The sequence below is a fragment of the Chelonoidis abingdonii genome, chromosome 22, assembly GCF_003597395.2.
Source record: "Chelonoidis abingdonii isolate Lonesome George chromosome 22, CheloAbing_2.0, whole genome shotgun sequence".
NCBI lineage: Eukaryota > Metazoa > Chordata > Testudines > Testudinidae > Chelonoidis > Chelonoidis abingdonii.
Window position 1 is genome coordinate 22,907,596 of NC_133790.1, and position 24,169 is coordinate 22,931,764.

The 24,169-nt window shown below is 45.3% G+C and overlaps 1 protein-coding gene across 1 annotated transcript in view; it reads right to left on the reverse strand.

The window, feature by feature from the left end:
• Positions 1-21,718, reverse strand: part of RNF10 (ring finger protein 10) — a 36,374-nt gene extending 14,656 nt beyond the window's left edge. Inside the window, exons 1-4 of the mRNA XM_032773694.2 lie at positions 21,206-21,718; positions 12,135-12,337; positions 10,558-10,757; positions 3,114-3,120 (exon numbers count right to left, since the gene is read on the reverse strand). Of these exons, the coding sequence (XP_032629585.1) occupies positions 3,114-3,120; positions 10,558-10,757; positions 12,135-12,337; positions 21,206-21,368 (573 nt within the window). The 5' untranslated portion in view covers positions 21,369-21,718. The remainder of the gene's footprint in view (positions 1-3,113; positions 3,121-10,557; positions 10,758-12,134; positions 12,338-21,205) is intronic.
• Between the last annotated feature and the right edge of the window lie 2,451 nt (positions 21,719-24,169).

The following is a 24,169-nucleotide window of genomic DNA, read 5'->3' on the forward strand; positions in this document are numbered from 1 at the left end:
CCATGGGTATTAAACTTAAAGTTTAAACAGTTACAGAACATTCTTTTTGCTCTCTTCCCAATATAAAAGCATTCGTGTTTGAAATCCCACATTTAGAACAAGCTTTTAAAAAGGACAGTATGTATCTTCAGTTCACTTTCAATCCAATCCTCACCTCAATTTCATAGTGTCACTACAGGACAAAATTAAGAATTTTCTTTCCCCACCACCTGTCTGTGCATTTTGCATATTTGCCATGATTTTTGGATTTCTTTTAATTTTGCAAGCTTAATGCTGAAATTTTCCTGCTTTAGCAATTATCCCTGACACCACGTCGTTACAATATCCCTGTAGTGCTGATGTTTGTTTTCTACCCAAGTTACTTGATGCACACTCAAATCTTAATTTTTTAAATATCCCAAGGCAAACATCTGAATGAGTGTATATGTTCAAGGAGCCTATATTGGGAAGGGACTGACTTTAGATGGAAATACTGTAACTTAGCTTCTCTTATAGGATTGGTTGATCACGATGAAATACCCGATAAAGCAGCAGGAATAATATTGAAGAACCTCGTCACCAGTCACACAAGTTGTAATCATTTTGTATCCATTAGAGCTTTAAATGCATGGAGGGGATGGTATGATAGGATACCATTTAATTGGCAAAATTAGCAATGACTGTTAAATAATATGAATGGAAAGGCAGAGAGAAGGGAAGACAAACAATTATGAGGCATAATGGAACAGCTCAGAAGGGAGGGATGCTCAGTGTTTTGAGCATATTGGCCTGCTAAACCCAGGGGTTGTTGAGTTGATCCTTGAGGGGCCATTTAGGGATCTGGGGCAAAGAATCTGTTAGGATTGTCTGCTTTGGACAGGGCTTTATGGACTTAGATAGCTCCTGAGGTCCCTTCCAACCTGATATTCATATGATTTATGATCGAGCCCCAGATAGGTATATCGTTTTCCCAGTTCCCCACACTAGAAGATTCCACGGGTAGAATCATGCTATTGCTGTTTCCTACAACAGCATCTCCGAAAATAATCTAGCATACACAGAATAAATCAAATCTAAAATATAATTCACTCCTGCTACCTGAGCCAAGGGGAGGGAGGGACAAACAAAAAACAAGACATGAGACCGAACAAAGGACATGAGCTCTGCATGATGCACTCGATAGTATATGACATACTGATGTTGGGCTTGTTCTGTAGCCTTATTCTCTGGATGGCAGGGCCTTGCAGACAGAACTAGAGAGTATTGTATGATGCATGCTTATGGAAGGGGAGTTATGGAGTAGGAGACTGCATTTTTACCATTTAAGAGGTTGGTAAGTTAACTGGATCAGCATTTGAAAGGCAACGTTTTGTATCGGCCAATATAAATGCACTAGAGTGAGGTTTTCCATAGCAACCAGCTTTCCCTCCAAGTATTTGTTCATACATGCAGCTAACGTTACCAGGAGAGTTCTTATGAGTTACCCACTCAGATGATTGGGGTGCTCTACATTCATCCACTTGGATCCTTGGGCAACGCTACTAACACTTTCTCCCTTCGCATTAGCTGCATTGTTATGGCTGTCCCAACTGCAAGTGGTGTGTTTCCATAGAACACTTTGCAATACAGGAGCAGACTTAAGTATCAAGAATTTAACTTTACAGAAAGATGAAGGGAATTTGAATTCTCAAGTTACTCTTGAGATTCCTTCTTGTTGATAGACCCAAACAGAATGGCACATTTGCTCCAGTTCTACTCAAGGAGAGATAAGATGCAGAATGCAATGCCCAGCAGGAAATATGCCCAACGGGTGATCTTGCTGCAGTAGGTGGATACAGGCATATTGGGTCCGGGAGGGCACTTCATGGCTACAGATTCGGCTGGTGGCCATAAAGAGACGCATATACAAATAATTCTAAAACTAGAAGATGATTCGAGATCTCTGTTCGGGAATTTGTTGCAAGTTGGCCAAAAATATTTTTGCCCTCTAGACGAAGAGACGAAGACAGATGGAACCTTTCCAAGAGCAGATAGTAGATTCCTTCAGTCCACCAGAAGTCTGATCATATGTTTCGCAGGAACAATGTTTTTAAAATGCCGCATAGGGTAGTCGGTAGAGCGCATTTACAGGGATACCTTTGTCAGACTCTTCAGTGCACAAGGTTGGTATCCTAGATTAGTTTCCCTTTTTCCTGTATTCCTGACCCAACTCCAGATTACTAGCGATTGTTCATCTGGAAACCCAACTAATCTTGCAGGCAGCAGTGGACTTCTTTGGGTCACCTTATTGAGCTTTACAACTTATTAACAACTAATATCTCTAGCATCTCCCAGATTAAAGAAATAACGGGTTCTAAATAAACTATATTTAGAACGAATAGACAGATGTGTCTTATGTAATGTATACCTATGCTGTTAAGGATTACTGGGGGAAGTGTGACATGAGTCAAAGAAGCTATCAAAGCTCAGGATAACAGTAAACACGCTGCCCTCCAAATGCTATGCACTGCATCATAGACTAAGGTATCAAGAGAAAGCACTATTTTCTAGATCTGGTTAGAATCCTGGGGTGCTTCAAGTGCTTACAGATTTTTGTTGTGAGGCAAAAAAGAATTTGCCCATTGCACAGATAGAGTCTGTAAAGCAATTCTACACGCACCGTTCCATCAACTCCATCCCTTGACCTGTCAGAAGGACTGACCCACAATTTTGTCATTAATACTTACGGGGGGGGGGGGGGGGCAGGGGGGGGCTTGCTCAAACACTTAATTTTCCTATCAACTTTCCTCCATTAAAGTACGGAGAAGCTATTTCTTCCTCATAATACTCTTTGGCAGTCTTATTGCTCCTGATTATGTACAGGTCTTTCAAAGTTATTTCCTGTTCAGATTCTCTTGTGTCACTCATGGAATACTTGGAAGGAATGAGACTCATGGCACTAAATTCACATTATGTCAAACCACAACTAGAGGACAGGTAGGGCACCATTTTTATATTGATAGGTAGATGAAAAGAAATAAATTTTAACAACCATCCCATCACTTATAAACACTTGCTCCACAAAGTCCCAGTTGACCAAAGGTATTGGAGTCAGCAAGTTCACTGTGTAGCTCCTGCTCCTCAACACCACAAACTGCGCAGCTGGAAGGAAGACAAAGGCATAAATGGATAAAAAGACGGTTACTCACCTTTGTAACTGTTGTTCTTCGAGATGTGTTGACTCATATCCATTCCAAGTCGGTGTGCGGGTTGCTGCGTGCACGTTCGTCGGAAGACTTTTCCCCTAGCAACACCCGCGTGAGTTCGACATGGCGCCCCTGGCGTGGCGCCGTTTGCGGCACCGATTATATACCCTGCCGACCGCCCGTCCTCAGTTCCTTCCTTGCCGGCTCTCCGACAGTGGAAGGAGGCGGGTTGGAATGGATACTGAGCAACAATACTCGAAGGAAAACAGTTACAAAGGTGAGTAACCGTTCTTTTCTTCTTCGAGTGCTTGCTCATATCAATTCCAAGTAGTGAATCCCAAGCCTTACCTAGGCAGCGGGTCAGAGTTCGGGCACTGCCAATGCAAGACAGCCAGGGCGCCAGAGCTGCGTCGTCCCTGGTTATTGTACCAGGGCGCTTAATGGGCAGAGAAGGTGTGACCGAAGACCCGTAGCTGCACGGCAATCTCTGGATCGGCACACGAGCTTAGAAAGGCCCATCGATGAGCCTGAGCCCTGGTGGGAATGTGCAGTCACTCGGGCCTGGAGGCGGCGTGAGCCAATCATGGCACACTTGCAATGCACGCCGTGACCCAAGACGAGATTCTGAGATTGAGACGGTTGGACCTTTATTCCGGTCTGCCCTGGCGACAAAAGTATGGGGGCGTTCTTAGCGGAAAGGTCTGGTCGGTCAGTGTAAAATGCTGGTGCTCTACGCACGTCCAGGAGTGTAATTGCTGCGTCTCTAAGGATGTGTGAAGGTTTAGGAAAAAAGACCGGAGGAATATGTCTTGGTGAGGGTGGAAAGGATGGAGACCAACCTTGGGAAGGCAAGCGGATGCGGCGCAGCATTGCACTATGCCGTGCCTGTCGTCGCATCCTAATATGCGTCGGTATACCGGTTCGCGCAAGGTGGTCATTATCCCTCATGTATACCGAGCTCGAGCTCCGAACTTATGCTCTCCGCGCCTGAGGTCTGTACATGGGTAACAAGGAACGCACCTTCCGATCAGCCTACGCGTGAGATCAGGTTGGCCGAAAGGGCTTCAACGGACGGGGCCATTTAGTCTCCGACGAACCATTTAAGGTCCAGGAAGGCGGGGCCACCGACATGAGGCAAACAGCGCTCCAGGCCTTTTGAGGAACCTCGAGACCATCGCTGTGCAGAGAAACAGCAGGAGGCTCCTTCTCGGGATGGAAGTCGAAATAGCAGCCAAGTGGTACGCACAGGATTGGAGGTGCGAGGGCCTGTGCTTGAGTTTACCAGAGATATTTCCAATATTACATGGATGGGAGCTGTGCAGGTTCGTATGATGGCGCTGACACCGCAGGAGACCTCTTCCCCTTTGCAACATAGGTAGCTCAGTGGACGGCTTCCTGCTCCCAGGAGGACTCGCTGCACTGGAGGGTGGAGCAATGCGAGCTGTGCCGAGCGACTCAGCACTCAGGAACCACGCCGTCAGGTAGGACGGGATTTGCAAGGTCGGGATGGAGAGCTGCCGTGTCTTGGGATCTCAGGCCTGATGGAGAGGCAGTAGGACGGGGCTGGCTACTGAGAGTCCAGCAACGTGGTTGTTACACGTAGTGTTAGGCGACTGGCCACGCTCGGGCGATCAAGATCACCGGAGCCCTGTCCCTGCGAGCTTCACCAGGACTTGCTGCACTACGGGAAAGGGTGGGAAGGCATAACCAGGTATGGGCTCGACGAGACGAGGAAGGCGTCGGAGATCGGAGCCCGGCGAAGACCGGAAAGTGAGCAGAACTGGGCACTTCCGGTTGCTGCGGCGAGGCGATAGAGGTACGATGTGGGGGAAAGCCCCACTTCTGAAGAGAGAATGAGCTACGTCTGGTCGAAGTCGACCACTCGTGGGCGGAGAAATGACTGCTGAGCTGTCCGCTAAGGTGGTTCTTGGACCCCTGGGAGGAAGGAAGCCACCAGATCCATTGATGTGGGCTATACAGAATTCCAATAAATTGATCGCCTCCTGGACGAGGGGGAAGAGGAACGGTCCCCTCCCTGCTTGTTTATTATACATTTTTATATAGTGCATCGCGGTGGTATTGTCCGTGAGCACTAAAACACAACGGCCTCGCAGGTGGTGAAGAAAGGCCTGACAGGCGAGGCGGACTGCCTGTAGCTCTCGGATGTTTATATGCAATGATAGCTCCTGGGCGGACCAAAGGCCTTGTGTCCGACGAGCCCCCATGTGAGCCCCCCAGCCCAGAGATGATGCGTCCGTTGTCAGGGACATGGACGGTTGCCTGGGGTGGAATGGCATGCCCGCACAGACCAGGGAGGGGTTTTGCCACCAGCGGAGGGAGTGTAAGACACTGCGTGGGATTGTGACAGCGTCCATGCTGTCTCTGTGAGGGCGGTAAACGGAGGCTAGCCAGATTTGAAGGGGGCGAAGGCGGAGCTTGGCGTACTTGGTGACAAAAGTGCAGGCCGCCATGTCACCGAGAAGGCTGAGACAGACTCGGGTCGAGGTCGTCGGGAAAGCTTGTAGGCTCTCTATGACGGTGACTATTGCCTGGAACCGGTTCGGGGGGAGAGAAGCTGTTGCGAGCGTGGAGTCCAGGACAGCCCCATTGAATTCTATCCTCTGAGTGGGTACGAGGATGGACTTGTCAAAATTGATCATGAGGCCCAAACGATCGAACAGCTCCATGGTGACGGCTACGTGTGCAGCGACCTGGGTCTCGGAGGTCCCGCGAACAAGCCAGTCGTCCAGGTAGGGGAAGACGCATATGCGCTGATGACGGAGGAAAGCGGCCACCACTGCCATGCATTTCGTGAAAACAGGTGGGGCAGCGGAGAGGCTGAAGGGAAGGACCATGAACTGGAAGTGACGATCTTGCACCATAAAGCGCAGATAGTGTCTGTGTGGGGGGTAAATCGAGACATGAAAGTACGCGTCCTTCATGTCAAGAGCAGCGAACCAGTCTCCCGGATTCAGGGACGGGATAATAGTCCCCAAGGAAACCATGCGGAACTTCAAATTTTTTAAGAAAGCGTTGAGCCCGCGGAGGTCTAGGATGGGTTGAAGGCCTCCTTTCGACTTGGGGATTAAAAAAATATCGGGAGTAAAACCCCCTGCCCCCGAGTTCTTGAGGTACCTCCTCTATAGCTCCGATTTCGAGAAGCGTGCGGATCTCCTGTCAGAGGAGATGCTTGTGAGAGGGGTCCCTGAAGAGGGGGGGAGAGGGGGGTGAAATAAACTGGAGATGGTAACCAAACTCCATCATGCGTAAGACCCAACGATCGGAAGTTAGTCGGGTCCATGCCAGGAGGGAGGGAGGGAAGAAAGACAGACAGACGGAAAACTGTGTAGGAGTCCGGGGAAAGACTGGTGCTCTGCTCTCGACCGCACCTTCAAAAGTTTTGCTTTGGTCCCGGCGGTGGTTTGGCCGAACCATTATTCTGCCCCCCTTGAGAACCAGACTGGCGTCTCCGGTTCACCCCGGCCACGTCTTCTATTAAAGTCTGTCGAGGGGTGTGGCGGGGTAGGGCGTTGAGGTTGAAGATGGCCCGAAAAGACCGCCGTTGGGTCTGCGGAGTGTGCATCCAGAGGGAACGCATTATAACACGGTTTGTCCTTGAGGCTTTTGGAGCCTAGGGTCCGTTTTTTCAGAGAAAAGACCCCTGGCTTCAACATGGGAGTCTTGAATTGTGTGTTGGCAGTTCGGGGAGGTAGGCGGAAACCTGCAACCAAGATATTCTCCGGCTATTGTGACTCCTGATGCTGTCAAGGTTGGCCGTCTGATCCGCGCATCGAGGGATGGGCTGTAGGGAGAGGTCCAGGTAGATCTTTTTCCTTTCTTCAAGCAGGCTTTTGGATTGGGCGGAAATCCAGCGGGACCAGTTCTGTGAATTTTGCCATGAATTGCCATGGTATTTAAAAGTTGTATCTACTGAGGAGCGCCTGCTGATTAGCGACGCGCACTGTAGACCCTGCAGAGTTATTTTACTTGGCTGTTCCCGTAGATCCTTGCTTAGTCCTCCGCGATTTTGGTGGGGGGGCTTGTGGGCCATGTGCACTCCTTCGTTCACAGATGTTACGACCAGAGCATGGAGTGGGATGGGTGTTAAAGGTTTCATCATACCCCTTAGAGGGATACATTTTATTCCTCTCCACTCGCCTTCTGGCGGTTGGGGGACGGACGCCGGAGATTGCCAGATCCAGTCGCTTTTGCCTGGATGGAGCGGATAACGGCAGGGCTCACGGTCGGCATCGGGATGTAGAATGTCTCGGCCCGGGTCCATCCCTCAGGACTCCTCACTGGAGTTGTATGCTCAGCGCTTACACGGCGCGAGCAGTCTGGTTGGGCTTCCGGAAGGTTTCGATGGGGGGCGGACCCGGGTTGATTGTACCGCTCCGGCTTCATTCCAGGCGAGGTACGCCGACTGGCGACCGGGACAATGGCTCATGCTCTGCTCCTGTTCAGAGTGGGGAGCGTTTCTGTTTTTCTGCGGCTCCTCAGGGGTTCTCTGGGTTTACAGCGGAAGTCTGTCTCGATTGGGTGAGGACGATTGACGGTTGACCTCTTGGGTACCGCCGGACTGAAGCCGCTGCATCCGCGATTTTGTCGTGGGATCGCCCTGGGGTTTGGTGGTAGGCCCGTGGGCAATCGAAGGACCACTGGTGTTGGTCTTTTCAATCCATGGATTCGGAGAGGGGCACGGTGGGGTCAACTTCCCAATACAGAGCGCTTCCGGGGGGACGAACCAGGGTGTTCTCGACTGGCGGCGAGCTGACCATGTCCGTGCGGCGTGGTTACGGACGTCACGCCGGGTGGGAATTTGGTTCCGGGCGTCATTACCAGGTGCCGAGATCGGGACCTTGACCAGCGCTGGGGGTGCGGGATGGTTCGACGGGATCGAGTAGTATCGACGGGGGTGGATTGGACTGGGAACGTTGCCGGGTCCTGACCGCTCTTGATGGGCGTTACCTGGTCCGGAGATACGCGACTGGACGTCCGCGCGGGTCAACCTGGCACCAGAGGGGGTCGTACGGGACTGCGGCGGCGTCTGTGTGATCGGCTGGTATGGCGGGGCGGTTGCGGGACCTCGAACCGCAAACGGTTGCTGTCCGTCGCTCTGCTGTGGGACTTTGGCTTGATCATCGCGGCTTTCCGCCGATAGGGGAGGGGGGGGGGGGGGCGCGCCGCAGTGTCGGGTGTTGAGGGCAATGAGTAGGTTTGTGAGTGCAATCAGTTCCTGCCATTGCGAAGTCTCCGGTGTGGTGGGACAGCGAGCTCAACCTAAGACATGCGGCGGGGAGCTGTCTTGTCACTGGACTTCAATGGCTCTTGCTGGCCTGAGTCTGCGGGTGGGGGAATCCGGTGCGCGCAGCTGGCGGTGCGGCGGCTCGGTTGCATGCCTCAGCTGCAGGATTCTTTGTGTGAGTATCGGCAGCTCGCTATGTGTAGCCTTTGACTTCTCGCTTCGGGATGGTAGCGGTGCCGTGGTGGATTTGCTTGCGGCGGTGTGTGTGTGCCGTATGGTGTATTTTGGCCGTGGCGGGGTATCCGGCTTGTCTCCTGGTGCTGTGTGAGCACTTCTGGCCGGTGCGGTTGCACTCGTGGTCGTCGAGTGCAGGGTCGGTGCGCTTCATCATGGAGCTGCTTCATAGCGAGAGTCTGCTCTTTTATAGTCCAATTGGTTTGAGGGATTTAAATTATATACCTGGACTGTCTCATAATGGTTGGATTTCCCCAGCACTTTCAGGCAGCGATTCTGGGGGTCTCCCGTAGGGACATCGGCCTGGGCGACAGGTTGGAACCCTGTTGACCGGTGGAGCATGGCTTGGCCAGGCCCGGTGCAGGATCGAACCCCAGCCCTCTAACTATATACAATAACTATACTAACAACTACTAATAACTATTAACAACTAACACTCTACAAACTAGAACTATGAACTTAGAAAGACAAAAAACGGGTGAAGAGCTAGGGAAGGTGGAGCTCAGCTAAGCCGCACTCCAGTTCCAACGACCGACACGGGCAGTAAGAAGGAACTGAGGAGCGGGTGGGTCGGCAGGGGTATATATGCGGTGCCGCAACGGCGCCATGCCAGGGGGCGCCTGCCGACCCACCGGGTGTTGCTAGGGGAAAATTCTTCTGACGAACGTGCACGCGGTGTGCGCACACACCTACTTGGAATGGATATGAGCAAGCACTCGAAGAAGTCACCTTTTCCAACTGCGTCCAGGTGACAGCAGAAGTGGCCTTCGCATTAAGATCCTCAAGAAACCAAGTCATATGCTGGGTATGTGAAAAGACTTGAAATCTAGGCTGACCATGGCTGGCAGTTATCAGTGAACCTAACAGGGCTAAGGTCAGAGCCAGCACATCTTTGGCCACAGTTCTTCTCCCTGCAGTTTGGCCATCCTGCCTGGAGTTCTTGTCTGAGTACAGACTAAATGAAAGGGAACTTATGCAGAGGAAACAGCTTTCTGTAAAGGAAACTATGGAAATAGGCAGAACACAACGCAAGAAATCACACACTGTTCAGACAAGTGCTATAATACGTCTATACAAATAAAGTATATTCACATTTTACCATAGTATACAAAAATGCCAATGACTGCAATTTCAGCAGTAATTTTCATGGTCTTAAAGGTAGTGATCAGATACAGAAAATGTTGAACTTGCCCCAAAATTAGAGATAAAGCCATTAATACACTAGCTTGAAAAAAAGTTCATCTGCTATACTCCCTGACTACCTTGATTATTGATGCATTCAGTACATATATTTCTACATAAGTTAAAATTAAAGTCACCTTTAAAGATAGAGTAACTATTACAATGTATCTGTTTAAAAACAAAGACCTCTGCACATGAGGACTTAAAACTGAGACTTGCTTTGATCTCAAAAGATGAAAATTTTAACATCTCACCCTACTAAGATGGATTGAGTTTGTTTTGTTTACACCACATTACTCAAGTTAGAAAGGAAATATGAACTACTTAAGTGGTAAAGGGACCACAGGTCTTCCTGGACCCAAACAGGGTATATTACATTTTACAGGTAGGTGGTGCTTCAGTATTTGGGCTGAAGGGTGTGTTACCCTTTCCATCCTTCACATTCAGTCCCTTTAACTGAATTTCCTTTGTTTTCTCTCAGATACCAATATCTCCTTTTATAATCAGGAAAAGAACATATATTTCACCCTTCTGTATACACACAAGGTAACCCTTGCACCAATACTCTGGAGACAGAACTTCAGTAACCAACAAGGGGTGGGGGGGAACCACCACAAACATTCAGTATAATTAAATACATAATCCCCTCACTCAGTCACTTACACAGGTTGAATACATATTCCCTTAAAGCTCATTTGTATGAATGTCTAGGAGCCCTGATCTTCCACTCACTTGGCCTGTAGGAAGAGCTCTTTGTTGAAGGGTTTGTGTCCCCATTTGTTCCTTTTCCCCCAGTTGCTGTGACCATTCCCATCAAAGTGACCTCCTTGGCCACGGGGTTCAAAGGTGAAGTTCAATAAGTGGTTCAGACTAATCTTCTTTGGACCAGAGAGCTGGGCAGGGCTGAACTCTGCCCGTTGAACCTCTGCTACCTAAAAAAACCCACCACAAAAAACAAACAAGACACAGAGGTTTGGTTAGAATTTTCTGAAAGCTGGTACACTGCAACCTATCAGCACAAACACAGATCCATTCCCTTCAGTGATATACAGGGAAATGCACTACCCCTACCTAGTCACCTTCTCCCACTCCAGGTCCATACTAATACTACAGCATTAGAAATGCAAAGGAACTTGAAAGTTAAGATTGAGTTCTCTTTTTCATTTGTACAAATGGAAGTGTAAAAGTGACCTATGTAGTGAAAGTGAAAGCTTTATTTTTAATCCTAAACAACTAGTTTTAGAGACATGGGTAACAAAAGCTATTTTTAAATGACAATATCCCTTTAAAGAGACAGTATTGCAAGTTTTAGGATCATTCCAGAGATTTCATGATTTTAGATTAGTTTCCATATAGTTGAAATAGACAGAATTAGAACTCAGAAAATATAGAATATCAGGGTTGGAAGGGACCTCAGGAGGTCATCTAGTCCAACCTCTGGCTCAAAGCAGGAACAATCCCTGTCAGATTTTTGCCCCAGATCCCTAAACTGCCCACTCAAAGCTTGAACCCACAACCCTAGATTTAGCAGGCCAGTGCTCAAACCACTGAGCTATCCTTCCCCCATACAGTAACTGAATGTGACACACCTCTACCTCGATATAACCCTGTCCTTGGGAACCAAAAAAAAAAATCTTACTGCTTTATAGGTGAAACCACATTATATCGAACTTGCTTTGATCCACCGGAGTATGCAACCCTGCCCCCCGAGCACTACTTTACCACATTATATCCAAATTCATGTTATATCGGGTCACATTATATCAGGGGAGAGGTGTATTTGTAGATTAAATTGCTAATTTACAAAAAATGGGTGTAACATGGTTAAATATGCCAAGGGGGAGGCAGGCCACCCATAGTATACATCAGCATGAAAGGATTCCTGATCTGCCTTTACTCCTCACTAGATCACATCAAGGCTAGTCGGATTACTTTGCTAAATATTCCATGATGTGGGATTCAGAATACACAAGTGGTTGGACATAAATATGTCAGATTTAGGAACTGAAAACTGTACATGAAGGACCTGTGTTTCACAATATGTATGTGGCCTGTCTATACACCCATTCCTCAGACTGTACTTCTCTTCGTTTCACTGGTCTTGTTATTGAAGGAATCTCAGAGCAAAGAGCATCTTCTTCTGAGATGTTGCAGAGTTGTTCTGATCTGACATCTCAGCGATGTTACCACCTCAGGGTTCTTGCCCTTCCTAGCCCAGAAAGGGAACACAGGAGACCCAACTAGCAGGTCAGAGTGATCCTCTTGTCCCATAAAGAGAGGCCTTGCAGACATGGCATTACAATTCTCACCTCATCTCGTCTTCCACCATTACAAGAGCTAAAAAGTTTGCAACTTCCCCCAGTGCCCCCTCTCTGAGGAGGCATCTTGTTAAAAGCTTTGCTTTTCTGTGAATTGGAGCGACGGGACTGGCCGGAAAAGTTCTCATTTTTTGAATATGAAGTTTCTTTTTTACGATTGTAACGTTGTTTGGATCCACTTGCATTCTTTCCCTCTGGAAAAAAAAAACAAAAAAACAAACAAGTCAGACCTCACAAGCTCAGTGAGATACTTCCAGTGCTTTTCTAGTGGCTGTCAAGTAATTTATGCCTTTAAGACAGGACCGCATTTGGCCTGGATCATTTGTATACCTGTCTACAGCAAGACAATACTGACTCTTATCCAGAGCTCCAAGGCTTCTCTAACTACACCACCAAACCCACAGCAAAGTACTTTTCAGGCACATTAGTATCCAGGAACCTATGCAGCAAATAAAGGAAGAGACTTCTTAGCTGCCTTGAAATAAAATGCAGCAAAGTTGCTTCTATTATCCAGATTCTTCCTACCATGGATAGTTTCTATGCAGAATCAGCTCCTTAATCAGCATTTACTGAAATGTACACCAAAATCTACCACTACTTAGAGCTTATACTAAACAAAAAGGACCAGAGACATAAGGCAGGTTTGTAGCTGAACTGAGGATAGTATAATACTACACAATTCATTCACAAAACTAGTTTCAGGCTAGAATCAGGAACAGCCACTAACGGTGTGTTTAATTAAATAAGTAATCAAGATTGAATTTTCTAGCTTCCTGTGTTTTTCCAAAACACTCAATAGCCATCATTTAGTTCTTTATTCTGGGAACACATAGGCCTGATTTACGCTACAGATATCGGTCACTGCAAGGCAGCTTACATCAACCTAAACATGTTAGTGTCTACACTAAAATTTTGCTCCTGTCAACAGAACTGCCCCGCTATGCTGACTTAACTCTACCTCCATGAGAGGCACAGAATCAATGTCAATGTAGTTAGGTCAACACAGCATCAGCACAGACACTGTGATGCTTACATCAACTGCTTTCAGAAGCAGTCTCACAATGCCCTGCACTGACAGTACAGTTGGTACAAGGGCTTCTGATGAGGACTTGCACTGCCAACACAAGCAGTATAGTGTGGACACAACACAATTTAATTACAGCAGCAGCTGTATACCTGACGTAACTTCAGTTGACAATTTTGTATTGTAGACGTGCCCTTAGTTCATTATGTGAGTTTTCATGTCTAGACTGTGTCAAAGATACCATTATGCCTGCATTTGTCTGTCTCTAGAGCTCTCACATTGCTCTATTATGTGGACTTCTTTTTTAATCACTATTATCTTTATTTCCTTTTCTCCTTTGTGCTTCTTTCATTCTAAGCCCTATGCTTCGGGCAGTGCAATGCATCAGGCTTTTCTTAAAAACCCACTTCTTCCACAACACACCACTACCAGCTTTGGTCTCCCAGTGTATTTATCTAACCGGTGTTTTTAGTCAGTAAATCCCCAAATCTTGGAGGCAGGGATTGTTTGCCTAGTGAGAGTGCTGAGCACTGTTGGCATTTTAACACAGAAAGCAATAGCATCAAGCACAAAGTGGTTGGTGGCTTTAATTCTAAAGCTCACAAGAACAGAAAGCAGTCAGATGTTAACTGGATATTCTAAATGTGTACAAGAGTTGCTAATGCTGCCTAGACTATTACAGAGGATCTTTCCATAACATTAGAAAGTACTTCCCTCTAAAGTTCCAGTGAGTTCTTAAATGTAAAATCAGGTTGAGTCCAAACACAGCAATCCACTTCCCTGTGTATTAACCTGGTAATGCCACTAGATACATTTGTTTCCTGAAACAGAATAAAATTAGAGCTTAATTTTCAATATCAGCCCATAGATATGCCAATACACCCTTCCCTCTCAGAGTTAACAACATTGCATCAGGTCCATTGTGACTTATCAAACTTAATGCCTCACAATAGCACTAGAACATCAGTTGCATCTAGACCCACGTACCGGGAAGTAGCAGGCTTCTGCCCCTTTTTCACCACTCAGGATTCTGCATAAGTCTTTTACGGCTAACAGGTTCCCTCCTTCCCTATTTTAAGATCATATTACTTACTGTTCCACTAACCTTGGTAACTATCTTCCACTATTACTCCTGAGCGACAGGCATCAGGAGCAACCCAACTGCACATTTATAGTAACCAAATGATCTCATTCATGTCTATTCTCCACTTTTCTGCACTTTTCACTGCAAAAATTTCATTTCTCCCTCCTGAATGCCCCCAAAAAGTATGTTCAGGGAACAGTGAGAAGGGCTGTGCATACCTCATGACTGAGCATCCAGATGCTTTTAAAAAAAGACATAAAAAAGCAAATGTATCTGAAGACCAATTAAAGCTTTAACTTCTTGGTAGAAAGGAAATGCACAGGATGGAAGTGTGTGGCCAGCACGTTTGAGAGTTGTGGGAGGAAAAACTAGTTTAAGAGGCCTACTGCATCAGTTTTCACAGTTCAACTTCCAGTGGAGTCACAACTAAAACCCCATGCAATTCTGAATTTTACTTGTTAGATGTGCCTGTGATTTCCAAAGAGTGATAATCGTGCAGTAGAAGATCTTCAAAATTAAGACTAAAGCCAAACACCTTTCAGATGATATGGAGAAATAGAACAGTAATTAGTTAAGCAGCAGCAGGGAAGTTTTCCAGAGGCATTATGCAACCACTCTGCCATTTACTGGCAAGAGTGGTGATGTACTTGGCCTAATGGCAGAGACAAATTCAGAATTATTGAGAACTCAAACAGTTCCTACTATTGATATCACAGCATGGCACAATTCAAAGAAACAGTTACAGTGCACATGGAAGAGACTGCAAGTCAGCCTGACACCTTAGGGGCAGTGTTTTATCTGGAGAAGCACACCAGTTGCAGCTAAATATTTAGGGTGTAGCCAGGCCTGGACTATGGTGATTTGGACAGACTGAGTGTAGAGAAGAAGCTGTAATTTACACCACTGAGACTAGGATATCATCTCTGGTAGAATTAAAATTCATTCCAAAGACAAGGAATGGCTACTGAATTAGCCATTTTCATAAATTAACTTTAAGAAAGTCTATATGGAAAAGCCAATAGAGCTGAAGTCCATCGCTGAACAGCCTTCTTACATGTACAATCACAGTGCATATTTTAGACAGGTATAGACCTCCCAGGCCACAGCAATTTTCCATTTTTTCAATTCATGAGCACAAGGGGACAGAAAAATGTATCTGCAAACAAGGGGGTTGTCAGGGTTCCTTCCTCACTCTGAACTTTAGGGTACAGATGTGCAGACTCGCATGAAAGACCCCCTAAGCTTATTTACCAGCATAGGTTAACAGTACATTGCCATCACCAAGCATGTTCCAAATCTTAGGGGAGATCCACTTGGAACTCTGCCTTCCCCCAAGTTCCTAAGCCTCCCTTTCCTGGGCAGATTTGAGACTAATCCTTCTCCTCCCCACAAGTCCTTACACCTCTTTTCCTGGGTTGGCTTGAGAGTATACCCTCACCAATTAGTCCTAATTAACACAGATCCAAAACCCTTGGATTTTAAAAACAATGAAAAAAAATCAGGTTCTTGAAAGAAGAATTTTATTAAAAGAAAAAGTAAAGTTCATCTCTGTAAATCAGGATGGAAATAACTTTACAGGGTAATCAGATTCAAAGAGCCCAGAGGAACCCCCTCTAGCCTTAGGTTCAAAGTTACAGAAACAGAGGTAAACTCTCTTAGCAAAAAGGAACATTTACAAGTTGAGAAAACAAAGATAAAACTAACACACCTTGCCTGGCTGTTACAAGTTTGAAATATGAGAGACTTGTGCACAAAGATTTGGAGAACATGGATTGATGTCCAGTCCCCTCTTAGTCCCAAGAGAGACCACACCCCAAACACAAAGAGCACACAAAACAAAAGCCTTCCCTTCTCTCTCCCCCCCCCGCCCCCGCCACCCCATTTGAAAGCATCTTGTCCCCTTATTGGTCCTTTGGGTCAGGAGTCAGCCAGGTTACCTGAGCTTCTTAACCCTTTATAGGTTAAAGGATTTTGGTGCCTCTGGCCAGAAGAGATTTTATAGCATTGTCTACAAGAGGGTTGTTACCCTTCCCTTTCTAGTTATGACAGGGGTCAAGATAACTGCATAGCCTCACTCTTTTTAAATTGGGTCAGATTACTTCTTGTCAGGTGTGGCAATAATCTTCCCCTGCAGTTGACAGCAAGGAAATTTCTCACCTTAGTAAAGCAAACACAAAATTACAGTCATTATGAACATTAAATTGTCAGTCAACTCTTACTAGAACATTCCTATAACATTACATCCCTTCAACCTGACTCAATGGCTTTTAGGAGTTTCCCTTTCATCATTATAATGACAACTTTACTCCATCAAACTTTATGGTCAAGGGATGCGCCTTGTGACCAAGAATCCAGAATGGTATAGACTCCAGACCCCTTTTCTTCACAACTTTACTAGATGAAGGCAGTTTCCCCTCTTCAGGATGGTCTGCATGAAAATTCCCATGATGTCTAAGAACCTCCAGGGTTGTAGTAAAACAAGATTGAAATGAGAGAAGAGAGTCAGATGTAAAGCCAGAGAAAGAGTATGAATGTCTAGTCTTGCTGCAAAAGCTCATCTTAGAGAGGATTGCCTATTTCCCTACAACTACAGGAAAACTGCTTTTCTTCCCTCTGATTGTTTTGGCAGGCAGCATGTCAGAAAAAAGCTTCTACTGTCCACTGTCTTTTCTTCTCTGATATGCCTCAGTTATGGATTTCAGGGTACTATGAACTGCCTCTGGTGACCTCTCCTACCAAAGGTACTTATCCAGCTGTCTTCTGTATTTAGAATAAAATTCAGAATTTTATTCCTTGGCCTAGAAAAAAAAAGCTTTCAGTTCCTGTCCCTACCTCCACTTCCCAAAAATGATTTTAATGACAAATTGTTTTTAAAACATGTACATATTTCCCAACAGGCCTTTGCTACTGGTTGCCAAACAAACATCTTCACTTGAGGGGCCCTGCTGTTTGTTCCAATCTAATGAACACTTTTGAAAGCATTAATCTTTTCTAGAACTGTTAATCTAGAACCAGCACATTTTAATGAAGCAGGGCTCATTTCTTATAGTTATCTTATTTCAACTATATGAACTATAGGTAGAACAGATCACATTTCTTATCTTTAATTGTGAGAGGCGGGGGCCCCTCAGACAGGGGAGCATTGTATGTAACTTTTCAAAGGTCAAATTCACATTTAGAACACTAGTAATTCTATAAACTGTTCAAGGTGCACCCTGAGCAGGAGCACAGGGTGCCTTATCCACAAGTCAGAAGTTGTGATAAAGTACTCTATTCCAGTTTCTCAACTGTTCACAGCAAGTGACATTTTCAGAAGTGCCTAGATGACTTAAGAGCTTAATTTCCACTGAAAGTCAATGGGATCTAAGCTCCTAAATCATTTAATTCTCAGTTGCACCTACTTGGTATCCTCCAGTTTCAGAGAGATTCTCAGAGTTATTTGCTGACTTACAGCTATATACAAAAAGCGACCAAGAGAGCTATTGCATCAATACCTTTGAGACATTAGAATGGTACCTGAGTGGATATACAGTCAGATGTTATACAAGATTCAGAAGTTTAGTATTTATTCAAGACGTTAAGTCAAGCATTAACAATTTTTAAAACAGCTCAGTTTACAGCTTCTTGCAATATAACTGATGTTAGCTGTCCAGTTTATTCCAGCCTACAACCTGAATTACAAGCACAAAAAAAAGTTGAAGAAATCCTTTCAGGCAACCTTGATACCTCAAAAAAAAAAAAGGTACAGCCCCCAATTTTTCCACTTGGCAGTTATTTAGGAAACAGCTTAGAAAGCTAAGTGTGAAACATTTAGACATAAGAACAGCCCTTGGTATATTCTCTTTGTATTAGTATATGGCCTATATTTCATACTTTTGATATGAAGTAGGAATCTTTGAGGCTCTGTTGCTTCCTTACTGCTTCTTGTAAAAGCTAGGCCTATGGACTTAATTCTTCACTCAGTCCTCCCCAGAGTCCCAGATTGTAACATATGATCTGCATTTCAGTTACATTAGCCTCCCTCTTCTGCAGCACTGCCAAGTTAGAGAATGTTCTGCTTGGGGATGGGAGAAACAAGAAACTTTCACTTCAGATTCCCTGACCAGTGCACCCCTCTCTAGGCTAAAGGGTATCAGAAAACCATGAGGAGTTTATATTCCTCTGAACTGTCACTGAGCAAAGCACCAGATCCCCACCATAGGAAGCAGGCAATAAAAAGGATTTTACAAAAGCATTTCTGGCAGAACTAGAATGGAATATAGTTCAATGACAGACCCACAATTCATCCATTCAATCACAGTGCCTTTCAGAATAAATGTATGTACTGTACTTGGCTGTTCTGTCTAATAAACCATCCTGTTCCCCTTCCCCCTACATGGCCAGAATCCCAGAACTGTTCAGTATCCTTCCCTTCCCCCCTTCTAGTAGCTGGCTCACTGAGAATAACATTTTTTCCTTTATCTCAAGTGGCAGAGGTCTGTGCTGGGAGTCTAAAAGGCCCAGCTTCAAACCTAATAGGTACTGACTCATGAAGGGATCTTAGTAGAACTTGTTTTTTCAGTTTTTTAAAAAAGAACCCATGTATTTGACTCACAATGACCAAACATCTTTAAAAACTGGTTTAAAGTTAAAATTAATGTCAGTTACGGTGCAGCCTAAAAAGAATGTCACACACTCCAGTTGCTTCTGTGAGAGATCCAGATCAAGTATGTCAAATTGAAGGGCTGCCAATACATCACATATGCAGTGAAGTCTTGGGGAGAAGCTAACACCTCAAGAGTTAGAGCCACTTATTTCAACTGCCTATGGCTACTCTTTGAAGCTTATTTCATTTCACTGGCAAACTCGTCAAGGTATACATTGCCATTATGCCAACACACTTTTTTATAATACAATTGAGACAAACCACCCAAGAGGAAAGAAATTGAGTACAAGCCATCCCAGCACCATTCCAATTAGACTGTATTGAGCATAATTCTCTGTCAAAGAGTCCAGCAATATCAAGTATTGTTGCAAATTTCAATACTTAGAAACAGGACTAAACTGTCAAGTGTCAAGCTCCAGGAACTCCAACTGCCTTGGGATGGAACTACTACTGCTAAGCACTTCTGACAATCAGACCCTTAGCTTAAATAATGTAGTGCAATGGTGTAGAGTGATACACAAGATAGTTTATAAACTATTAGTCAGAGAAGCTATGTGCAATAAGAGTCTAAACTGAAATGTTATAGTTAACTACTATAGGTTCATACAAGATCCCTTTAATACTAGAGTGCAAGTGTGTCAAACATACGGCTACAAGATTGATCCAGCCTCCCTGATGTCTTTATGGCCTCCATGACAAACTATGCAGAAAACATTCATTAAGAGTTTTCAGTACTCATGGTTGCAAAGAAAGCCTTAAAAATGTGATCCAAGTGTAAGCTAATAAGGGCTGTCTTCTCAAAGTCTGCAGGCAGCCTGAAACAAGAGCTCTAAAGCTCAGTTACAAGGTTACTTCACTTGCTAAAAAGATGAGCAGTAAAATGGGGAAAGGACTGGAAGTGTTCCCCCTGGAAGAGAGAACTAGGAGTTGCTGCAGTTAAGGGAACCTGAGGGAAAGACAGAACACAACAGGGAAGAGGGAGAGAAACAAAGAAGAATGGAGAAAAACAAAAGGGCAAAAATAATAATAGTCCTGATAAGCATGTTCTCCCAAGAGGTACTGAATAGGTAATAGTGATCATGAGATGTTCAATTTCCACTTCTAATTTTGATCCCAGTATAAGCCTCCTGCCAAAAGGAAGCAGTCTGTTGTGGACCGAGTAATGTATGTAATTCTAGATTTATACTCTGTCCCATTAAACGTGAGTGGAATTCAATCCTCTCCACCACGTAAGTTTGGCACCACTCATCTTTAATTAGACCAATGGATGAGGATTTATTATTCCTGGATTTTGAAAGAGCTTGGAACAAAGCTTTCCAGTATTTAACTTTGGGCAAGTCCTAGTCTTTCCATCTGTAGTTAAGATATTGCCCCTGCCTCGAGGAGGGTCAAGTTGTAATTTGTAAATTGCTTAGACATTCTAGGAAAGAAGCCACCATTCAAAAGGACACAGTTCCACTTCAGGTCACATCACCTGGATATACACCACACTCTTCTATTAACACAACAAAGGGGTTAACTCGGTGGTTTGAGCACTGGCCTGCTAACCCAGGGTTGTGAGTTCAATCCTTGAAGGGGCCACTTAGGGATCTGGGGCAAAAATCTGTCTGGGGATTGGTCCTGCTTTGAGCAGGGGGTTGGACTAGATACTGCCTGAGGTCCCTTCCAACCCTGAGATTTTATGATCCATATTCAGGAGATAATAGTTCTGCTGAAAGTTTAAGTGGAGCAGGATATAGACAGGCCAGAAACTGACAGAATGCTTGCTTTACTTTTTAACAACATAGTGAGCTTAGTGCTTCCAAGAGGCTCAAGCAATAGCATGGGCAAAGTGACTGTCCATTTGCGTACTACGCAAATGGAAGTGAGCAAGAAAATTTCCTTAGACATCCCCCCTGCCCCTCCAAGTGTGTCTCAGTGCTGACCTAAAGAACACCTACAAGCAAGAGAAGTTCAAGTTTCCAAGCTCCATTCAATGATAATACAGTGGCAATGCATGCCAGGCATAAAATTCTTGACTTCTCCAAAACTACTAGAGATGCCCAGTATGTTAAGGGCTAGAAAGAGGATAACAGTGGATCACTACCACCTGGGCTGCAGACCAACCCCTTGAACACTTAGTATCCCTGCCCCACGCCGACCTCCTGTGAGTGATGTTAACATTTCCCAGGAGCACTGAGCCCTCCGACAGTTACACAGCCTGGAGACCCATCCCACCCCTTACCCGTCCCTCTTAGTGCGAAAGACCTGCCAGCTCCCTGGCTGGCAATATTACCCCAGCGCCCCTTCCCCCAGGGCCCGTCTCTTACCGCCTTTGGGCTTAGATTCCCCCGCAGCCGGCCCGGCTGAGGAGGAGCGAGTCTGCTGCCCTTTGCTGCTGGCCGAGGAGCCAGGGATCCCGGAGCCGCAGGGGCTGTTCTTGTCCATGTCGGAAACTGAGGCGGGGGCCGCGCTGGACGAGCTCTGCAGCATCAACGGGCGCCCCGACGGCGCTGGTGAGTGGACAGCAGCGGCTCTGGACTAGGGGGTAGGACGGGCGCTGGGGGCCCAGGCTCATGGCCCGCGAAGGGGACCGACAGGGACGGCGCAGCGCTGACTCGGCCTCCTTCATGACGACATCTTCTCGCTGCTCCGCTTAAACAGAGAGAGCCGGGGGAGGCCGGGCCGGGCCTGCGGGGCTCCGGGGGAGGGGAGGCGGGGTGGCAACGGGACGAGGAGCCCCGCGGGGCCCGGCACTGGCTGCGGTGGGGGTGGTCGGCGCCGCCCAGGCAGCGCGGGCTCCTTGGCGCCGCTCCTACAGCTACCGCGTACTGTAGTTCTTCCCCTGTAATGGCGACGAGTCGCCAGCAGCAAGAAAAGAACCCGGATGGAACTCATTATATAGGGAGCCGGCTGACCTAATATGTGCTGGGAGTTGTAGTTCTCTGGTGGGTCTGGGAGAATTTGGTTGTATTGACTATCGTAAGGCATTATGGGAGTTGTAGTTCTTAGTGTTTCACGCCATTAGTTCTCTGCTTTGTTTTGTATTACTGTATCCGGAGCAGAGCGTTGTGGGAGTTGTCATTCTTTTCACATCTGAGTTGGTTTTGGGACTACTTTATAGACTCATGCAAATATGCAACCCCAAAATATTGTAAAGCAATTTTATGGTTTTTCTCATACAGATGAACTCAACCTGCGTTATATGCACGTTACAGAATCATAACACCATAGAAAAATACTAGAAAGACAAGGTGGATGACTGAGGTAGTATCTTTTATTGGACCAACTTTGGTTGGTGAAGGAGACAGGCTTTCTAGCTACACAGAGCTCTTATACCTTTTATTAAACTAATTTCTGTTGTGAAGCGAAATAACCTTTTGAGCTTACACAGAGCTCTTCCTCGGTAGCCTGAGCTCTGTGTAAGCTCAAAACCTTGTCTCCTTCACCAACAGAAGTTAGTCTTTTATCATACTTTTATCACAGGCCTCTTGCTTTTTCTCACAGTAAACCAATCTTTTCAATCTCTTGTCATAAAAGAATTTTTCCTTACCCCTAATCATGCTCATCGCTTGTTTCTCCACTCCCTCTAATTCCACAGTATCTTTTTCGAGATGGAGTGAGCAGTACTGAACATTGTATTCCAGGTGAGAGTGAAGCACTAGTTTATACAATGACATTATAATACTTTCTGTATCATTCTCTGTCTCATTCCTTATACATCCTAACATTGTGTTCGCATTTTTTACCGCAGCTATACATTGACCAGAGATCTCTGTTGAACTGCCCACACCAATACCCTGATCCTTTTCCTGACCTGATCCATTTAATTTAAACCCTTTTAAGGTGTAGAGATAGTTCCAATTTTTCCCTCCAATGTTCATTATTTTACATTTATCAATGTTAATTTCATCTGTCATCATGTTGCCCTTTCACCTAGCTTCTTTAGGGCTTTCTACCATTCCTCATAGTCCTCACTGGACATCGCAAAATAATTTTATGTCATCTGCAAATTTTGTCCCCTCACTGTTCACCCCCTTTTCCAATTCATATGCCTGTACTAGTATTTTAAAACTGGATGGAAAATCAAGGTATAAAGCAAAATATCAATACAGGCTGTAGTTGTTTCCATCTTGCTAATGGGTTATGTATGCAGGATTGCAGGTCATGATAGAGTCTCCATAAAATGCTGCCTCCCTTGCAGGATCCAGTATCTCATAAATCTGAGGCAACACGCCCCATAACCCTGAGGGCTGGGGAGTGTCAGCTACTATCCCACATTTCTTGGAATCCAGAAGAACCTCTGCTTCATTTTAGCATGTTAATTCTACCCAAAAAAAGTATGAAAAGTTTTATATGGATCAACAAATTCTCTAGATGGTCTGTTGACCGAGAGGTGGAAGCCTAAATACTAAGGTGATGAATCCATCAGAAATGTACCACTAGCTATCTAGATGCTTAGAAAGATAAAACAAACTTAGTACAACATTATCTTTATTTAGAAGGTTAATGTGTCTGGTCACAGTCAAGGAGGTCCAGAGGAAGAAGTAGATTTGTACTTTAGAGTGCTAGCCGTGTTAGTCTGTATCAGCAAAAAGAACAAGGAGTACTTGTGGCACCTTAGAGACTAATAAATTTATTTGGACATAAGCTTTCGTGGGCTAAAACTCATTTCATCAGATGCAAGGAGTGGAAAATACAGTAGGAAGATATATATAGATAGCTATAGAAATAGATACACACACACACACACAGAGAAGACGAAGAAATGGGGGTTGCCATACCAACTCTAACAAGACTAAACAATTAAGGTGGGCTGTTATCAGCAGGAGAAAAAAAAAGTGTAGTGATAATCAGGATGGCCCATTTCAAACAGTTGACAAGAAGGTGTGAGTAACAGTAGGAGAAAAATTAGCATGAGGAAACAGTTTTTAGTTTGTGCAATGACCCATCCACTCCCAGTCTTTACTCAAGCCTAATTTAATGGTGTCCAGTGTGCAAATTAATTAAAACAAATTTTCTCCTGCTGATAATACCCCATCTTACTTGGTTAGTCTTGTTAGAGTTGGTATGGCAACCCCTATTTTTTCATGTTGTCTGTATATATATATATCTTCCTACTATAGTTTCCACTGCATGCATCTGATGAAGTGGATTTTTAGCCAATGAAAGATTATGCCCAAATAAATGTGTTAGTATCTAAGGTGCCACAAGTTCGCCTCGTTGTTTTTTATTTGTACTTCAGTATCTCATCTTCATATTTATGAAGAAATCAGTTTTAACCTTCATGTCTG